The sequence below is a fragment of the Protopterus annectens genome, chromosome 1.part2, assembly GCF_019279795.1.
Source record: "Protopterus annectens isolate FY-2018-M chromosome 1.part2, PAN1.0, whole genome shotgun sequence".
Classification (NCBI taxonomy): domain Eukaryota; kingdom Metazoa; phylum Chordata; order Ceratodontiformes; family Protopteridae; genus Protopterus; species Protopterus annectens.
Genome location: NC_056727.1, coordinates 833,471,818 through 833,490,925, shown reverse-complemented (window position 1 = coordinate 833,490,925; position 19,108 = coordinate 833,471,818). Strand labels below are relative to the sequence as shown.

The 19,108-nt window shown below is 45.4% G+C and overlaps 1 protein-coding gene across 3 annotated transcripts in view; it reads right to left on the bottom strand.

Annotated features, from left to right (window-relative positions):
- RIOX1 (ribosomal oxygenase 1) overlaps positions 1-19,108 on the bottom strand; it is a 1,390,763-nt gene that overhangs the window by 612,022 nt on the left and 759,633 nt on the right. For all 3 annotated transcript variants that reach the window (XM_044059130.1, XM_044059139.1, XM_044059122.1), the window contains exon 7: positions 8,230-8,337. In XM_044059130.1, coding sequence (XP_043915065.1) covers positions 8,230-8,337 — 108 coding nt within the window. The remainder of the gene's footprint in view (positions 1-8,229; positions 8,338-19,108) is intronic.

Here is a 19,108-nt window from a genome sequence, read left to right as displayed (position 1 = left end):
CTGCACAATCACTTGCATAAGTGATTAAACTCGGCTGTACTAGACAGAATCAAACCCAGAGCCCCAAGTAAAATCAAGCTGCCGTGGTGGACTTCCAGCATCAACAAAATCTACAATAAATGCAAAAAGCTGCTGTCCAAGAAAACAAAGACAAGACTCAAGAATGGAAAAGCACCCTCCCCAGCCTTAACAGGCAAATAAGACAACTTGTCAAATCCTCCAAGAGCTCCTTTGAGAGAAACCTAGCAAGTACTGTCAAGGATAACCATAAGGCCTTTTAGAGCTATGTACATAACCTAAAGGGTAGGACCCAAGCATATGCAGAACTGGTGGCCAATGGTATCACACACGACGACCCCACAGAGATAGCGAATGGATAGGTTTGGTGAAAATTTCACTCCCTTATCCCATCCTAACTTACAACAAACCTTCCCCCAAATCCCCCACCTTACATATCTGTAGAGCAGGTCCTCAAAGCCCTGTCCAGGGCAAAGAACACGGCCTCTAGGGGACTAGATGGCATCCCAGACTGTCTTCTAAACAGGCTAAAACATAAACTATCATCACCACTAACTACCCTTTTCAATCATAGCCTAAACACAGGCTTTGTTCTTGCAGAATGAAACAGTTATTCCCCTCCACACAGGTAACCTAGCAACAGACTTGTGGAATTACAGACCCATAAGTCTGACCAGCCTTATCTGTAAGGTCATGGAATGTATCATTATGGACCACATAAATAAAGACTTAGGTGACCTCCAAACCCTGGATCCTACCAAATTCGGCTTCGCGAAGGGCAGATCCTGCCTGTTAAATCTGGTGGATTTCTTTGAAAGTGTGACCAAGGCCACTGATGAGGGGAAATCTGTGCACAGAGCATACCTTGACTTGGCAAATGCTTTCAACACAACCCCACATTCAGGCATTATCAATAAACTTAGTGAACTGAATGTAAACCCCTTATTTGTGAGATATGTTGCCAACTGGCTCACAAACTGGACACACACTATCAAAATGGGTGACACCACTTCAAACAGCAGACCTGTTACCAGCAGGATGCCACAGGGGTCAGTTGTTGGGCCCCCCACTTTTGGTATATACTTCTCAGAAGTTCAGGTCAAAACTAAAGGGTTGTGGCTCACCAGATTTGCAGATGACTGCAAACTAGGTGCAATCACTGAATTTTCAAATGATGTCAGTATAATCCATGATGGTCTCACACAGACCAATGACTGGTCTCAAACTAAATGCAAAGAAATGCATCATCATTCTTTTCAGCACAATGTCCCCTCACACTATCAAATCAATAACAATACCTTAAGTATCCATGAAGTGGTAAGAGACCTGGGATCACAGGATGACCGCGACCTTGACTTCGACCACTATGTGTCTACCATTGTAAGGAAAGCTTTCCACGTAGCTCACTTGATTAGTAAAGGTATCACCTTGACAACATAAGAAGTTATAACCCCCCCCCCCATACTCGGCACGTATATGGCTCATAATTGAGTACAACACCCCATTTGGTATGTACCATACTAAGCACCTACAGCAATTAGAGAGATTTCGTAGGTTTCTAACAAAGAAGATCAAGGGCCTCCAGCATGTGCCTTACATCAACAGACTAAAATCATTGACATTATACTCCGTACTGCATAAACTTCTAGAGGAGACTTATACCTGGCCTACAGAGCAACCCAAGAACCATACCTAATGAACTTACTGCATATCCATAAATCAGATGAGTCTAAGGCTACCTATTCCAGGGACTTAAATGTGGCCTGCGACTTAAACAGGACATGTTGGAGGGACACATTTTCTCCCAGCAACTGCCACGTCTTTTAAACAGGCTACCAATTCATGTGAAACACAGCACCTCTATGACACTGTTCAAAAGGAACCTGGATGAGTGGATAGGGCAGCATAAATTCTTACTGGGGATATTGCTCACAACCCTCCTGGACATGGGCAGTCATCACTAAATGCAATCTTGGGTAGTGACTAGTACCTCTACGGTATTACATTGGGTTGAAATGGCTATCCTTAAAATGACCTCCGGGTCGACAGCCTAGTAATCTCCTATGATCCTATGTTGATGCTGGGACCAAAGAAATTTCAGATACCACTGTATCTTTCTCATGTAGAGTCTTGCCAGGGATATCATGAGAAAGTACAGCTGTGTACAATTACCATAAATGTAGATGTTTCAAGTGTACTCACTGTTGCAGTCAGCACATTTGGGTTATCCTGCCAGGGCTAGTCCTCAGTCGGCCCAAATACCAGAGGCTTAGTATTTCTGCATCAGTTGCTGTCGCTCCAGGTCATCAGTAGTATAAAAACAGGCCGCCAACGCCATTACATGAGTTATTCTTGCCCTGTCAGGAGCCCCCAAATAGGGAGCTAGGTTATGGTGGAAGAACACCACCAGTAGAAAGTAAATACCAAACATTTCCTGTAAGGAGAGAGAGAGAGAGACAAGGGGGATGGGGGGGAGCAGGACTGCAACAGAGAATACACTCGAACATCTACATTTATGGTAAGTGTACACAACTGGACTGTGTTCTTCGTGTTTCACTGTTGCAGTCATCACATTTGGGTTGATTCCCAAAGCTGAAGAAAAGGGTGGAGGAAGTCAGGACGACTGGGGCTGGCAAGGATGCCATGCAAGACTGTGCTGGCAAAGCCTGCCCTGGATTTGGAGAAGACAGGCAGGTGGTAATGCTTGGTGAAGGTATGAACAGATGTCCATGTTGCAGCCTCCAGGATGTCCCTGGTGGGGACCCCTCTGAGAAAAGCTGCAGAGGTGAAGGCTGCCCTGGTGGAATGTGTCCTGACCCTCTTTGGGGGCGGTTTCCCGTGCTGTGTGTAGCAGAAATGGATGCAGTGTGCTATCCATTTGGAGATCGTTTGTTTGGATATGGCCTTGCCCCCTGCCCCTGCTGCGAAACTGACTAGCAATTGATCATTTTTTTAAAAGATTTAATCCTGTCCAGACAGAATCTGAGCTATCTGTGCACATCTAGAGAGTGCAGAATCCTTTTCCCCTTGTTTTGTGGGTTAGGGAAAAAGGTGGGCAAATGAATGGATTGGTTGAGAGCCACACTGGACACCACTTTAGGCATGAAGGATGGGTTAATCCTGAGAGAGACCCTGTCAACATGGAAAAAGATGAAGGGCTCTACAGCCATAAGTGCTTGTAGCTCGGATACTCTTCTAGCTGAAGTGATGGCCAGAAGCAAGTCTGTCTTCCAAGAGAGGAATTTTAACTCTGCTGAAGCTGCAGGTTCGAATGAGGGTAGGGTGAGCTTTTCCAACACAAAGTTATGCTGGGGTAGGAGCTCTTCTGGGAGGCCTTATGTTGTTAGCCCCTCTTAGGAACTGTTTGATGAGAGGGTGTGAGAAGAGTGGTGGCTCTGTGCTGTAATGAGCAGAGATGGCAGAGGCATGAATTTTTATAGAAGAGAAGGATAGATCCCTGTGTAGTAGGTCTGCTAGGTAATCCAGGATGAGAGATAAGGAGGGTTGTGCAGTTCCGGCTCCCTTAGCCTGGATCCAGGTGCAAAACCTTTTCCACTTGCCAGCATAGACTTTTCTAGTGCTGGGGTATCTGGCCTCACGTATAACATCTAGGACTTGTTTGCTTAGGCTGGCAGTTTGAAGAGAGGTCAGGGAATAAGCCAGGCTGCCAGGTTGAGGGTCTGCAATTGGGGATTCATGAATTCTCCATTCCTCTGGGTCAGGAGTATTGGGATCTGAGGTACGTGGCATGGTGGCAGGGGTGACAGGCTGCGCAGCAGTGGGTACCAGTGCTTGTGTGGCCAGTCTGGGGCAATCAGGATTGCCCTCGGTTTTTCCTCCCTTATTTTGAGCAGTACCCTTGAAATGAGTGGTAGAGGGGGAAATGCATAGACCGAGAGGTTTACCCACTGGAAGGATAGAGCATCCACTTTCCAGGCCTTGCTGTGAGGTTCCCTGATGCAGAAGTTGCTGAGCTGATGATTGGAGTGGGAGGCAAAGAGGTCCACCTTCGGGGTGCCCCATGTCTGGGTTACAAGGTTGAAGGTTCCATGGTCTAGCTGCCACTCGTGTGGGTCTAGCAGGTTTCTGCTAAAGTTGTCTGCCAGAGAGTTTAGGGAGCCTGGTAGGAATTGTGCTAGCAGGTGTAGTTGCCTGCAGAGAGGATAAGAGTGAGCCCCTCCCTGCTTGTTGATATACCACATCACTGTGGTGTTGTCTGTTTTGATCAGTAGAGGCCCCGGGCAGAGTTGGTGTCTGAAAGCTGTCAGAGCGTGCTGAACAGCTAGCATCTCTTTTTGGTTGATGTGCAGATGTATTTGATTTGGGCTCCAATGGTCTTGAATGCACCTGCCATTCAGGTGTGCATCCCAGGCATAGTCTGATGCGTCGTGGTGAGGGTCTGGGCAGCATGGGGTTGTGAGAAGGGAAGTCACTTGTTGTGATTGCATGCTGCTGCCCACCAAAGAAAATCCTTCCTTAGACGAGGTATCATTGGCATGATAGTTTCCAGGTCTTCAGAGTGTTGACACAAAAGGCTTTTTAGGTACTATTGTAGTTTCCTCATATGCAATCTGGCATATGGAATAAGTAGAATGCAGGAAGCCATGAACCCTAGAACTTGCAGGATTTTCCTTGTGGATAACTGGGTTCTGGTGGCTAGTTGAGAGAAGTAGCCCGTCAGGTTGGCTTGTTTTTCAGGAGTAAGGAATGTTATCTGGGATGCTGTGTCCAGGCTTGCTCCCAGGAATACATTTTTTTTATTTCTTTTCATTGATAGTATACCCCAGGGAGGTCAGTAGGTCCTTTACAAAGGTCAGGTGTTGTAACAGCTTTTCCTGACTGACTGCCTAAATCAGGCAATCATCTAAGTAGGGGTAAATTTGATTATTTCTTTGTCTGCAAAAAGCAATGGCTGGAGCCAGGCATTTTGAGAAAACTCTGGGAGCAGTGGATAAGACAAAGGGAAGTGCAAAGAAATGAAAGTGCATGAATCCTGCCCTGAAACGTAGATATTTCCTGCAAGATTCCCTGATTGGGATGTGTAGGTAGGCCTCTTTTAGGTCTAGGGCGGCTAACCAAGCATCCTTGGAAAGCATAGGAAGAAGCTGCTGGAGGGTGAGCATTTTGAATTTTGGTATCACCAGAAAGGTGTTTAGAATGGATAGATCGAGGATTGGGCACCAGGTGCCCTCTTTTCAGGGTACCAGGAAGAGTCTGGAGTAGAAACCTCAGCCTATCTGTTCTGCAGGAACATGCTGTATTGCCCTCATGGAGAGCAGAGAAAGGACTTGCTTTCTGGCCTCTGCCCACTGGTTTGGAGGAAGATCTAGGAACCCTTAAGGGGTTGGCAGTGTGTGGAAATTAAATTTGTATCCCTGGGACACTATGTTGAGGACCCATCGGTCATTGGTAACAGAGGCCCAGTTGCTTGCATGGAAGGAGAGTTTTCCTCCTAGGGGCACAAGTAGGTGGGCAGAGATAAAGGGTGGAGGTGTAAAGTCATTGCAAGTTCTTACCATAAGGGGGTGGCTTAGCACTCCCTGTTTTTGAAGAGGAGGAACTCTATTGCTTAGATCTCTGCATTCCCTGGGGCTGCTGTCTGGGGGGTCTGCTTCCCCTGGGTCTGGGCTGAGCTGGCCTGGAGGGGGCAGGAAAGGACCAGTGCTTGGAGGGGCAATGCCTACTGAACCTCGGAGGCTGGACCTGTAAGAAGTCTTTAACTGTCTGCATACATTTAGCTTTTTCTTCCATCTTTTTTAAGACCTCTTCTGCCTTGGTGCCAAATAAATTGTCTTTGTTCAATGGTGCGTCCAATAATTTGGATTTGACATGGTCTGACAAGGTCTGTTCCTTAAGCTAAGCATACCTTCTAAGGACAGAACCAGTGACTGCTGCCCTGCAAGATGCTTCTATGGCGTTAAAGCCACATTGCAAGGTGTGCTTAGAAACCTGACCTGCAGAATGTATTAGCTCTTGTAATTCTTTACTTTCTGCACAAGCAGGAAAAGAGGATATTTTTGGTTCGAGGAGTTCCATGGTATGTTGCTGATATTTCAGCATGTGGAACTGACAATTTAATGCTCTAACAGCAAGAGTAGCAGAGGTGTATACTTTTTTACCCCATCTGTCTAAAGCTCGGGAATCCCTGTGGGAGGGGGGTGGGATTCTTACCGGAGGTTGCTTTAATTCCTTTAGGTCCTTGAGAGATGACCTCTGGGTCAGCAGTAGGATTTTTGAAAAGAAATTTGAGGGAGACAGGGACTCTGTAGTACTTGTCAGGTTTCCTGGGAGCGGGAGGAAGGGTGTCAGGAGTCAAACTGGATTCCATAAAGACATCCACAATGTCCAGGACAGGAGGAATGGCCAAAGGTCTGTGCTATGGTAAATCTAAGAATTCCCTTTTTTGACTGAGGATAGTCTTGACATTCCCATTGGAAATGCTCCCTTAAAGTATGAAGGGTTTCCCCAAAAGAAAAATTCTCAGGTGGAGAGGCAGAAGGAATGGATTCCTCTACATCAGAATCCTCATAAGCAGAGAGGGGTTGCATGTCTTCATATTCAAAAGCATCAGAGTCATCGGACTCCTGTTTAGATAAAAATACTGGGGACAAGTCTCTCTTTTTTTTGGAAGGAATAGCCTGGCTTCCCATAATAAGCATAATAAGGTCTTCTGCCATTTTAAGCATTTGAGATTGAGGCAAGGAAGCAGGTGCCCGAGTTTGGTTCGGTTTTTTGGGCATAGTTCGTACCCTGGGCCTTAGAAACCCGGAAGTTTTAGAAAGAACTGAAGATGCTAAAGAAGTTGTCGGTCTGTCTCGAGTAAAGGTAGTCCTAATTACTTCCTCGGAAGCCGGTGCCTGCTCAGCAGTTCTGGACCCATCCAAGGTAGAGACATCCGCAGGATCCTTAGATGAAAAAGAGTCTCGCGGCATACGGACTCCAAAAGGGCCTGGGTAGCAGCCTGCGAATCCAAAGAAGTGGGTATCAGGGGCTGCAAAAGCACCTCACTGAGGACCGGAGAACTGACGACTAGCTTAGCGGAAGCGTCATCAGCAGTTTTGGACCTGTGCAGTCTTTCTCTGTCTTTATCCTTACATTTTTTCAGAAGATCGGTAGTCAGACGGCTTACCAAAGCCATATCGGAATCAGAGGACTGAGAGCGAAAATATCTAGCTACAATAAGAGCCCGACGACGTATAGTTCTGGCGCTGAACAAAGCACAAAAGTAACAGCGAGGGACGTCGTGGTCTGGGCCTAAACAGGTGATGCAGTTAAGAATGGAAGTCTCGGTGTGGTATTTGCTTTCCACAGGTGAGACAATTGTTAACTTTTTCTGACATTGGTTAGAGCAAGAAAAAAGGATCCCCAATGGGGTACGTAGCTTTAGAAAACTTCAACTTTAATTCAGAAACGAAAACTCAGGTAGCGGCCGACCGGCACTCATGCGAACAGCTTCTGCTTTGGGCTCCTCGGCAAGAAAGACTGAAGTAATTGCGTCGACTGTCTGTTTTTATACTACTGATGACCTGATGTCCGTCCTGGAGAGACAGCAACCAATGCAGAAATACTAAGCCTCTGGTATTTGGGCTATCCCTGGCAGGATAACCCAAAATGTGATGACTGCAACAGTGAAATACAAAGAACATCCATAGATGCCATAAGACCCAAAATGCTGAGGTATTCCCCTGCAGTGACTGAAATCTGAGTGGAAAACCTTAGAAACAGATCTAAATATGGAACTACTTATTCCTGTGGAAGAAAAGCTTTCAACTAAGGTGTCTAGATGATATCCATGGAACAAACTCCTTTGTGAGCTGGCAGGCAGTTAAAATACTTGGCAGGATATAACCCACATAGCTAAGGCTACTGCAGCAGTCATCAATATGATGAACATATATATGGAGTCTGCACTCTGGAAGAGGGAATGAGTTAGACTTGAAAACTCAGAGATAAAAGGTTAGCCTGGCAGGTTTACTTTACTTTAGCTGATAAATCTGATGGAGCCACCTTTTCAAAAGGGTGAGCCAAACAAAAGAAAGTACAATCACGTGGGACACTCACCAAAAAAGTAGAACTAAGACAAATGGACTTCAACCCAGTGGGATACATCAATTCTGGAGAAAATGCATCAGCAACTGGTGAAAATTTTAAGTACAACTTGTTACATAAGACAATACAAAATCATGTTACATTGCAGATCACTTCTTATACCTTGCCTTGTAAACTCTCCAGTGCTTTTTCCCTTCCAGCTGTAATACAAATGCTTCTATATCGTCATAATGTGGAGCAAAGCCTTGAGTGCCAGGAGGAGTCAAATACCTAAAACATAACATCACATAAAAAATATTATGACCTCGATCAAAAGTAAAGGGCAGTTCACCTAAATTTGTCCCTTCTATTATAACTCATTTGAAAACATTAAATGTATAAAGTTAAACAGGATCTTCATAAAAAATACTTGTGTAACATCTTACCATAACCACAGATGTCCTTCTCTACCATGTTGCAGTATTCTGTACTCTTGGGTTTCCTCCTCTTGCTACCCGAATGTTCCGGCCATTATTCAAATGCTTGTATTGACTGCTAGGTGCGTAGGATGTCTGACATGGCTAGAGGTACATGGGCCATAAAAGTGATGTCTGCACACACCAGACCTCAGAAGTGAGCCTCCCAGTCAGACCTCAATCCGAGGCCAAACTGTGTAAGTTCAGTGCCATCCAAGCATAGCCATAATGTGAACATGTGGGGAAGGAGGGAGGAAAAGAATACTGCAACATGGAAGGGAAGGACATCTATGGTTATGGTAAGATTTTACACAACTATTCTATGTCTTTCTATTCCCATGTTGCAGTATTCTGCGAGTGCCAGAGCTCACTGTGCGGTAGAGGGTCGTGACTGAGAAACATTCTCCAAAAATCTATGGAGGATTGCCCTGCCAAATCCAGCCTTGGATTTAGAAATTTGGTCTAATTTGTAATGCTTGGTGAATGTGCAGACAGATGTCCATGTAGCTGCCTCCAAATTGGTGGCAGTGGCTAATCCTTTAAAGAAGGCTCCTGACAAAGCCATGGCCATAGTGGACTGTGCTTTAACCTTGGACCCCAAGGATTTCTCATGGCGTGCATAGCAGAAAGTAATTGCCTTTGAAATCCAAGTTGAAATTGTCTGTTTTGTTACAGCTTTCCCCAGGGCCCTGGGATGGAAGGAAACAAACAACTGGTCAGATTTTCTGATAGACTTAGTCTTGTTCAAGTAGAACCTGAGCTGTCTGTGCACATTAAGTGAATGTAAGGCTGTCTTCACTGTCACTCTGAGGATGGGCAAACAAGGTGGGAAGGTGAACAGCTTGGTTTAAGGAAAGCTAATTGACCATCTTGGGCATGAAGGAAGGATTGGTCCTAAGGGTTACCCTGTCTTTGTGGAAGATGAGGAAAGGGGGAATGGCCATGAGAGGCTGTAACTCAGACACTCTTCTAACTGATGTCAAAGCCACTAGGAGTACTGTTTTACATGTGCAGTGTTTCAGAGAAGCCTTGGGAGGCCAGTTCAAAAGGGGGCACTGTGAGCTTCTCCAAGCCATATTTCAGGTCCTAGGGAGGTGGGATAGGTTTCCTGCGGGGCCCAAGGTGCAGCACTCCTTTTAGGAACAACTTTGTAGGCAATCTGGAAGCCAAAGCAGGTTCTAGAAGCAAACAAGCTGAAATGGCAGCCAGGTGAGCCTTGATGGAGGAGTGCGCTAACCCTATCTGCAGAAGTTCACACAGGTAGGACAGTACGAAACGGATATCACCTTGAAAGGGGTCCAACTGTCTTTGAAGACACCATATGGAGAATCCTTTCCATCTAGATATACAATATCTTCTAGTATTAGGTTTCTTGGCCTCCTGTAGGATTGTGAGCACGTCCCAAGTGTCTGTAACGGATCAGAATTCTATCACCCACAGGATGAGGTGCAGAGATTGCCAGTGTGGGTGGATTAGAGATCCCTTGTCATGTGTGAGAAGGTCCATTCTGTGGGGTAACTTGTGGTGATTGCCCTTGGCTAAATGCAGGAAGAGGGGAAATCAGTGCTGTCTTGGCCAAAAGGGAGTCGCCAACAAGATTTTGGTCTGTCCTGTTGAATTTTCAGTAGGACTCTCTGAAGAAGTGGGAAGGGGGAATGTATAATGAAATATCCCCTTCCAGGAGACTGAAAATACATCTACTGCCCTCGCCAGAGGGATGGGCAGCCTGGTGCAAAAGGATGGAAGTTGTCTGTTCATGGGAGAGGCAAACAGATCTATTTGAGGTGTACCCCCCATCTGTGGGCTATGTCCAAGAACACATCCCTGTGGAGCATCCATTCATGGGACTGTGACATGGACCTGCTTCTGTTCTGAGGGGATGTACACTGCTTGAAGTGTAACTCCCTGTTTTATGGCCAGCTCTCACACTAGAAGAGATGGCCTGCATAGCAAACATGACTTTGTTCTCCCCCTACTTGCTGCCACACTACAGAATTGTGATGTCTGTGAAAAGTTTCAATGGGCCTTGTTTCAATGTAGGCTGAAAGGCCTTCAGGGCCAAAAGTATTGCTCTCATCTCTCTGACATTGATATGCTCCTGTTTGGTGGAGTCTGGCCAAGTACCCTGGACTCTTAGGAAGGTCATGGTTGCACCCCACCCTAGGTCTGAAGCATCCGTGTACACTTTCTGTACCAGCTGGGGGACCTTAGGAGGTAGGCCTGGGTTGTAGCTTACCAGATTCAGGCACCACTGAGTCCATATGGATCTTAAGTACCATTGTAGCTTTCTCATATGAAGTCTTGTCAATAGTAACATGGGAATGGTCAATGCCATGTGGCCCAGGAGCCTGAGGTACAGCCTGGCAGTCAATTCTGTGGCCTGAAGGACAGCAAGCAGGTACCGCCTTAAGCTTTCCTCCTTTTGGGGAGGAAGGCCTTCATGATACCAGTCTGGATTCTGCACCCCAAGAAGAAAAGGTCTTTAGAGGGGGATCAGGTTAGCCTTGGAGTAATTTATCTTGAACCCCAGTGCCTGCACAAGGGGGAGATATATCTGAAGATGGAGTAAGAGGGATTCTTTGCAATCCACCTGAATAACCAGTTCGTCTAGGTAAGGGAAAATATGAATCCCTTGGGTCCTTCAGAAGGCCACCACTGGTGCCACTCACTCTGTGAAGACCCTCGGTGCTTCTGAAAGACCGAAAGACAAGGCCGAGAATTGATAATGTGAGGAGGCCACAGAGAATCGCAGGTATCTCCTGAAATTCTTCCTGATGGGGATGTGAATGTAGGCATCCTTGATGTCCAGGTTGACCATGAACCCCCTGAGGTAAGATCAGAGGAAAAATGGTTTGCAAGGTGAGCATCCGAAAGGTGGCACTTGCAGGAAGAGATTTAGGTGGGAGAGACCTAGGATTGGTCTCCAGGGCCCACCTTTCCTTTGGACTAGAAACAGCCTGGAATATAATCCTTTTCCCTTTTCTGTTGGAGGGAGAGGTTGAATAGTACCCTGTGCAATGAGGCTGTCTAGAACTGGTTGAAAAAGAGGTAGCTGCTCTTTGGTGGGCTGAGGAATACCTCTCCAAGGAGGAGGAGTGATCCATGTCATAAAATAGCCTTTTTCTATTATGGATAGGGCCCACTTATCTGTAGTGATGTTTTTCTACACAGGGAGACAGTGAGAAAGCCTCAATGATAGGGGGGCAGAATGGGGGGGGGGTTCAAGAGTGGCAGGTGGTCACAGACTACCTGACTTGTCTTGAAATTGAGGCTTCTGGATAGAAGTCTGGGCAGGCCTGGAGGGAGTAGTTTGCTTCCTGGCAGCTTTCCAAGGCATAGGAGGAGGGGTGGGAGCAAAATACTTCCTTATAAACTGAGTTTTTGAAGCATAATTCCTAAGGATCTTGGGGACAGGAGAAACAAACAAGTGCTTAAGGTCTTGTAACTCCTTCCCATTTTGTTGCAGAGTTTTGAATAAGTCTGCTATTTTAGTCCCAAAGAGAGCTGAATTGTCTAAAGGTGCATCTAAGAGTTCTGCTCTGATGTCATCTGGTAGAGGCTGTAGCCTTACCCAGGCATATAGTCTAAGGGCAGAGACTGATGCAGATGACCTTGCTGAGGATTCTGCAGCATCAAAGCTGCACTTAATGGAGTGTCTAGTGACCTGAGAGATTAGAGAAATAAGGCTAGACAGTTTAGCTTTGGCAGGAGAATCTGGAATGTAAGACAATTGTTTGTTGGCTTTTTCCAAAACAACTAGGGCATACTTGAACATGTGGGCTTCATAACTTACTGACCACGAGACAAAAGACCATAAAGAGTAAAGGTGTAGCTGTAAAACGACCAAAATTCCAAGAACAAAGCAGCTAACACCAACGTAAAACAGAAAACACTTTTAATAACAGCAAAGCTTTCGGATATCAAGTATCCTTCCTCAGTGCTTAAACGTATTCACCACAAAAAGCACAGTTTAAATACATTCATCAATTCGTTAATTAAGTCACACAACCAATCAAATAATTAGATCAATCAACTCTTAAAAAAATCTTTAAAAATACAGTACAATGTATATTAGATGATATCTATAAAATTCATGGAAAACTTCTTACTAAAAACTTTATACTAAAACAAAACAATCTATTAGCCTACTACATCAAACAGCCTTTTGTTTGTTTGTTTGGGGGGCTTAAAATAAAAAAAACCTAGTTGGGACATTAATGATTTCAACAATGGCCACATTTTTTCATGGTCTAGGGATTTCTGAACAAAAATGCCATTTTTTTCTAATGTGCAGAGACATTCTCAAACTGTTGTGGATGCTAACTCAGTTGCAGCATTGGATGATTTTAGATCTACATTGGCCACTTTTGCTGTCAACAATGACTCTTCATCCAATAATGATGCAGCGGGTGCATCAATGGAGGGCGGGATAGCCGAACCTACAAATTCCGGTTTACGTAACACGCATGCTTCTCCCCATAGCTCTGGTGTTGTAATGGCAGCACCGCAAAGCCAATAGATGACTGCTAATGATAGAAACGAGGGGACTACATCAACAGCGGTTTTTTAGAAACCGAAACAAGTGGTTCGGTTAAAACTACCAGAAGAGGTGAACAAAGTACAGTTTTGTACCTACCATAAATGTAGATGTTCGAGTGCTAATACAGCTGCAGTCATAACAGATGGGTTATCCTGCCGTCAGGCGGGTCCTCGGCCGGCCCAATTCCAAAGTCTAAGTCCGGCGTCAGATGTCGTCGCTTCTTCCCTGACGTCAGTGCGGCAGGGGTATAAAAGAACTAGCTGACGCCATTTTCTTCAGTTTTTCTTGCCCCAGATGTCAGGTGCCCCCAGAAGGAAGGCAAAACATAAATTTATGTAATAATGCAATGCAATATAATCAAAAAACAGTAGTTGCAAGCAAATACATCATAAAAGAATACCCCAATCAGGTTGTATGAGGAGGTGTTAGCCATTAGGCCTGTCCCAAGAGGGGAAGGAGGGAGGGAAACCTGGACTGCAGCTGTATTAGCACTCGAACATCTACATTTATGGTAGGTACAAAACTGTACTATGTTCATCGTGCATACAGCTGCAGGCATAACAGATGGGTAGAATCCCAAAGCTAAAAAAGGGGTGGTAGGCACTAAGTGGAACTAGGAGGAGCAAGGATGCCCTGCAAGACTGCAGTGGCAAAGCCTGCTCTAGATTTGGAGTATAATGGTAGGTGATAGTGCTTGGAGAAAGTATGTACAGAACTTCAAGTGGCTGCTTCCAAAATATCTTTGGTAGGAACCCCCCTGAGGAAAGCTGCAGAGGTAGCTGTGGCCCTTGTGGAGTGAGATCTGATGCCTGTAGGTACAGTTTTACCATGAAAAGAAAAACAAAAGCGTATGCAGTGGGCTATCCATTTTGAGATTGTCTGTTTGGAAATAGCCTTCCCTTGAGCACCTGTAGCATAGGACACAAAGAGTTGCTCTAATTTTCTGAATGGCTTTGTTCTGTCCAAATAATAACGAAGCTGTCTGTGAATATCCAAGGAATGTAGTAGTCTCTCCCCTTTGTTTTGTGGATTAGGGTAAAAGGTAGGTAAGTGGATAGCCTGATTCAAGGCTACCCTGGATACTACCTTTGGCATAAAGGAAGGGTTGGTTCGTAAGGAAACTCTGTCCTGATGGAAAATGATGAAAGGCTGCACAGCCATGAGGGCTTGTAGTTCTGAAACCCTGTGTGCTGAGGTGATAGCCAGAAGGAAGGCTGTTTTCCATGACAAATATTGCAGTTCTGTTGAAGCAGCTGGCTCAAATGGAGGCAGGGTCAGTTTTTCTAGAATGAAATTGAGGTCCCAAGCAGGTACTGGTTGCTTCCTTGGGGGTTTTATATTCTTAGCCCCTCTGAGGAACTGTCTTAAGAGAGGGTGAGAGAATAAAGGAGGATCAGTGTTGTATTGAGCAGAAATGGCTGAGACATGGATTTTGATGGAGGAGAATGAAAGTCCACTGCTTAGCATCTCAGCTAGGTACTGTAATATTTGAGGTAAATTCAGTATTCCAGGATTCTGACCCTTTTTCTGATTCCAGGCACAAAACCGTTTCCATTTTGCGGAGTAGGCTTTTCTAGTAGAAGGCCTTCTGGCCTCCAAAATGACATCCTGCACCTACTTGGAGAGTAGGGTCTGTTGTGAATTTAAGGAATCATCCATGCGGCTAGATTGAGTGTTTTCAGCTGACTGTGAAGAGTTTTGAAGTTGTACTGAGTCAACAGAAGAGGTATTAGAGGCAGGATCCATGGTGGGGAATGCGTCAGGCTCCTCAGGAGTGGGTACCAGTGTTGTCTTGGCCAGTCTGGAGCAATGAGAATCATCTTTGGTCTGTCTGCTCTGGCTTTTAATAGAACTTTGGGCAGCAGAGGAAGAGGTGGAAAGGCATAAACTGTCATTGTTGTCCAACTGAAAGAGAGTGCGTCCACTTTCCAGGCCTGTGGATGATAGGTCCTTGAGCAGAATTTTGTCAATTGGTAATTTCTGTGGGTAGCAAAGAGATCTATGTCTGGCCTTCCCCATGCTTGAATTATCTTTGTAAAAACTTGAGGATGCAACTTCCATTCGTGTGGATCTGTCATATTTCTGCTTAGGTTGTCTGCCAGCATGTTTTCCTTGCCTGGCAGGAATTGTGCTTGAAGTTGGATTTGTAATTCCAGAGCCATGTTCCAGAGAGACATGGCTAACCTGCACAGGGGATCTGAATGGGTTCCTCGTTTGTTTATGTACCACATCACTGTGGTGTTGTCTGTCCTTATCAATAGCTGGCCTGGATGCAGTAGGTCTTTGAAAGCCATAATAGCATTTTTTACTGCTAGCATTTCCTTTTGATTGATGTGTAGGTGCTTTTCTTTTTGGGACCATTTGTCCTGAATGCACTGATCTGTCATGTGCGCCCCCCAGGCATAGTCCGAGGCGTCTGTTGTGATGATTTGATTTGCTTGAGGCAAGCAGAATGGGAGACCTATGTTTCTTTGGCATGCTTGAGCCCACCACAGAAATTCCTTTTGGAGGCATGGAATCAGTGGTATAATTGTTTCCAAACTGTGGCTGTGTTGAGACCATAAGTTTTTTAGGTACCACTTGAAGTTTCCTCATATACAGCTTTGCACATGGGATTAGCAGGATGCAAGATGCCATGAATCCCAGAGCCTGCAGGATTTTCCTTGCAGTCAGCCTGGTGAAGGTTGCCAGTTTTCTGAAGTACTGAGTTAGTTGCCCTTGTTTCTCTGGCGTGAGGTAGGCCATCTGGGTGTTTGTATTCAAGCTGGCACCCAGGAAAATTATTGTTTGAGAGGGTAGTAGTCTTGACTTCTTTTTGTTGACTGTGTATCCCAGAGAGTTCAACAACTTTATTACAAACGCCAGGTGTTTCAGAAGTATGTGTTTGCTGCCCGCTTGGATCAGGCAGTCGTCCAAATATGAGTATATTTGTATCCCTTGAAGTCTGCAGAAGGCAATTACTGATGCCAGGCATTTCGTGAACACTCTGGGCGCAGTAGATAAGCCAAAGGGCAATGCAGAGAATTGATAATGGGTTGAACCTGCAAGAAATCTGCGGTATCGTCTGCAATCTTGTCTGATAGGGACATGCAGGTATGCCTCCTTGAGGTCCAATGTTACCAGCCAAGACTCCTTGCCCAGCATGGGAAGAAGCTGCTGTAATGTGAGCATCTTGAATTTTGGTACGAGTAAATAAGTGTTTAGGATGGATAGGTCCAAAATAGGTCTCCAATCTTTGTCCTTCCTTGGTACCAGGAATAGTCTGGAATAAAAACCTTGACCCTGTTCTTGTGCAGGTACCTCTTGAATAGCTTTCACGTCCATGAGAGCTGAAATTTGTTTTTGTGCCTCTGCCCTTTGATTTTGTGGCAGGTTTGGCATGCCTCTCATTTTTGGAAGGGTGTGAAAGTGGAATCTGTAGCCTCTGTCTATAATGTCCAGGATCCATTTGTCTTTTGTGACAATATGCCAATTTTTCGAAAATAATGCCAGTTGTCCGCCTAAAGGTGCTGCCATTAGAGCTTTGCTTGGCATACAAAGAGGAAAGTCATTGGTTCTGCTTTCTGAATGGCTGTGATCTATCCTCACCACCTCTTGGTGTAGGTGCTTGGCATTGTCTGCCTCCAAATGATCCTTGAGATTGCCCTCTACCCCTCGGGCGCCTGTATCTACCTCTTTGAGGTCTGTCCATGGCTGGAAAGGACCAATTTTTTGAAGGCCAATTTCTACTGAAACGTGGAGGTTGTACCTGTAGGAAATCTTTCACTGTTTGCATTGATTTTGCCTTTTCCTCCATTTTCTTTAATACCTCCTCAGCTTTAACACCAAACAATACATCTTTTTGAAGAGGTGCATCTAGTAATTTAGCTTTGACATGATCTGGTAAGGTTTGCTCTTTGAGCCAAGCATGTCTACGTATGACTGATCCTGTAACAGCAGCTCTACATGAGGCCTCTAAAGCATCAAAACCACATTGCAAGGTATGTTTACCCACTTGTTCTGCACTATGCAACAAATCCTGCAACTCCTTCAAGTCTGGTTGTTCAGGTTGTGACATTTTGCTTTTCAACTGAGATAACAAAAACTGTTGATACTTTAACATATGGAACTGACAGTTTAATGCCCTCATGGTTAAAGTGGCCGAGGTGTATACCTTTTTCCCCCACCTTTCTAAAGCTCTGGAATCTCTCTCTGAAGGTAATGGATTTTTGGCAGTGGAGGCCTTAATTCCCTTGGGACCCTGTGAAATAGTTTCTGGGTCAGCCGCATGGCTTTTATATAGGAATTGGTGTGAATCAGGAACCCGGTAATACCTGTCAGGCTTGACTGGAGCTGGAGGTAAAGAAGCTGGGTTAAAGCTGGCCTCTGAATACACATCATTTAGTATGTCTAAGACAAGAGGGATAGCCAGAGGCCTGTACTGAGGGAGCAAGAGGAAATCCCTGAGCCTTTTCTTGGAGTCTGAGTAATCTTGGCCTTCCCAGTGGAAGTGTTCCCTCAAGGTATGCAAGGTTTCCCCAAAATAATAGTCCTCAGGGGGGGGAGACAGAGGGAATGGACTCCTCTGCATCAGAATCTTCAAAAGGGGAGTATGAACGTTCCTGATCTTCAGAATGTTCTGAAGTAATGGAGGCCTGGTCCGAGGAAGGGTATTCTTCCTCCACTCTGGGCCTTTTGTCCAAGGGGGGTTGAGAACCTCTGATAAGAGTAATCAAATCCCCAGCCATTTTGAGCATCTGTTTTTTAGGCATGGGGCCTTGAGAGGGGCCCTGTGGAGCTTGTCTTTTAGTATGCATGGCAGCTTTAGATTTAGTGAAAGCCTTAATGGAAAAAGAAGAAGAAGGCCTGAAGACACCTTGAGAGGTGGCAGGCCTGTCTAAACTCTGAGTTTCCCCGCCAAGAGTGGCGTCGGTATCTGTAATCGGGGTGTGGGCCGAGGAGCCTGCGACCTCGAGCACAGAAGACACCGCTAAGGAAGTGTCATCGGTAGTCAGGGGCTGCGTAGGCGCCTCGCTGAGAACTGGAGCACCTGTAGTCGGCTTTAGCGTGGTGTCGGTAGAGGTCGCGGACTTTGTATGTCGGTCCTTATCTTTGTGTCTTTTACTCAAAACTGGAGTCGGAGTATCCGACGACATAATGTAATTAAACTTTTTGCCAAAATAGTGTTGGGCGAACTCCGCCCGACGCTTAACAGTGCGTTTGTTGAATGTAGCACAAAAACGACAGGCTGAGACGTCGTGGTCTGGGCCTAAGCAAGGAATGCAGAGGGAATGGAAATCCTTATGCGGTATTTGCTTCCCACATGAAATGCAATTATTAACTTTGTCCGACATCGGTCTGAGGCAAGAAAAGTTTCCCAAACGGGGTACTTAGCTTTCAAGAAGACTTCGGTTGAAAAATATTCGTAATCTCAGGAGCTGGCCGACCGGCACTTGCGAACTGCTTCTGCTTCGGGCACCACGCGGCAAGAAAGACTGAAGAAAATGGCATCGGCTGGTTCTTTTATACCCCTGCTGCACTGACATCAGGGAAGAAGCGACGACATCCGACGCCGGACCTAGACTTTGGAATTTGGCTGACCGAAGACCCGCCTGACGGCAGGATAACCCCTCTGTTATGACTGCAGCTGTATGCACGATGAACATCAACAAGCGGTCGGTTTCACAAGGCGCCAACAAGGAAGGAACAGGAGTCGGAGCGGACCGAGAACAAGGAGCAGGAAACAAACTGGGACTTAAGTATGAACAGTTCCCTGTGTTATTAATCTTTCTGACTTTGTGATAAATTCTTGCCATGTTTCCTTGTTAGAAAAAGGTTTAAAATTTATTCCTGCCAATATAGATGGTTTGGCAGATGCTATAATGGACCTTAAATTATTTGCGCGTAATCTTGACTTAAAATTACTTTATGGTAACTCTCAGAACTCTGCACCTACTTGTTATAAAGTAACAGTACCTTTATTCCAGCAAGCCATCCTATTATTGAAGCATTTTATAATACATGTGAAGCACAAATTAGGAAATATTATCAGACCAAACCATTTAAA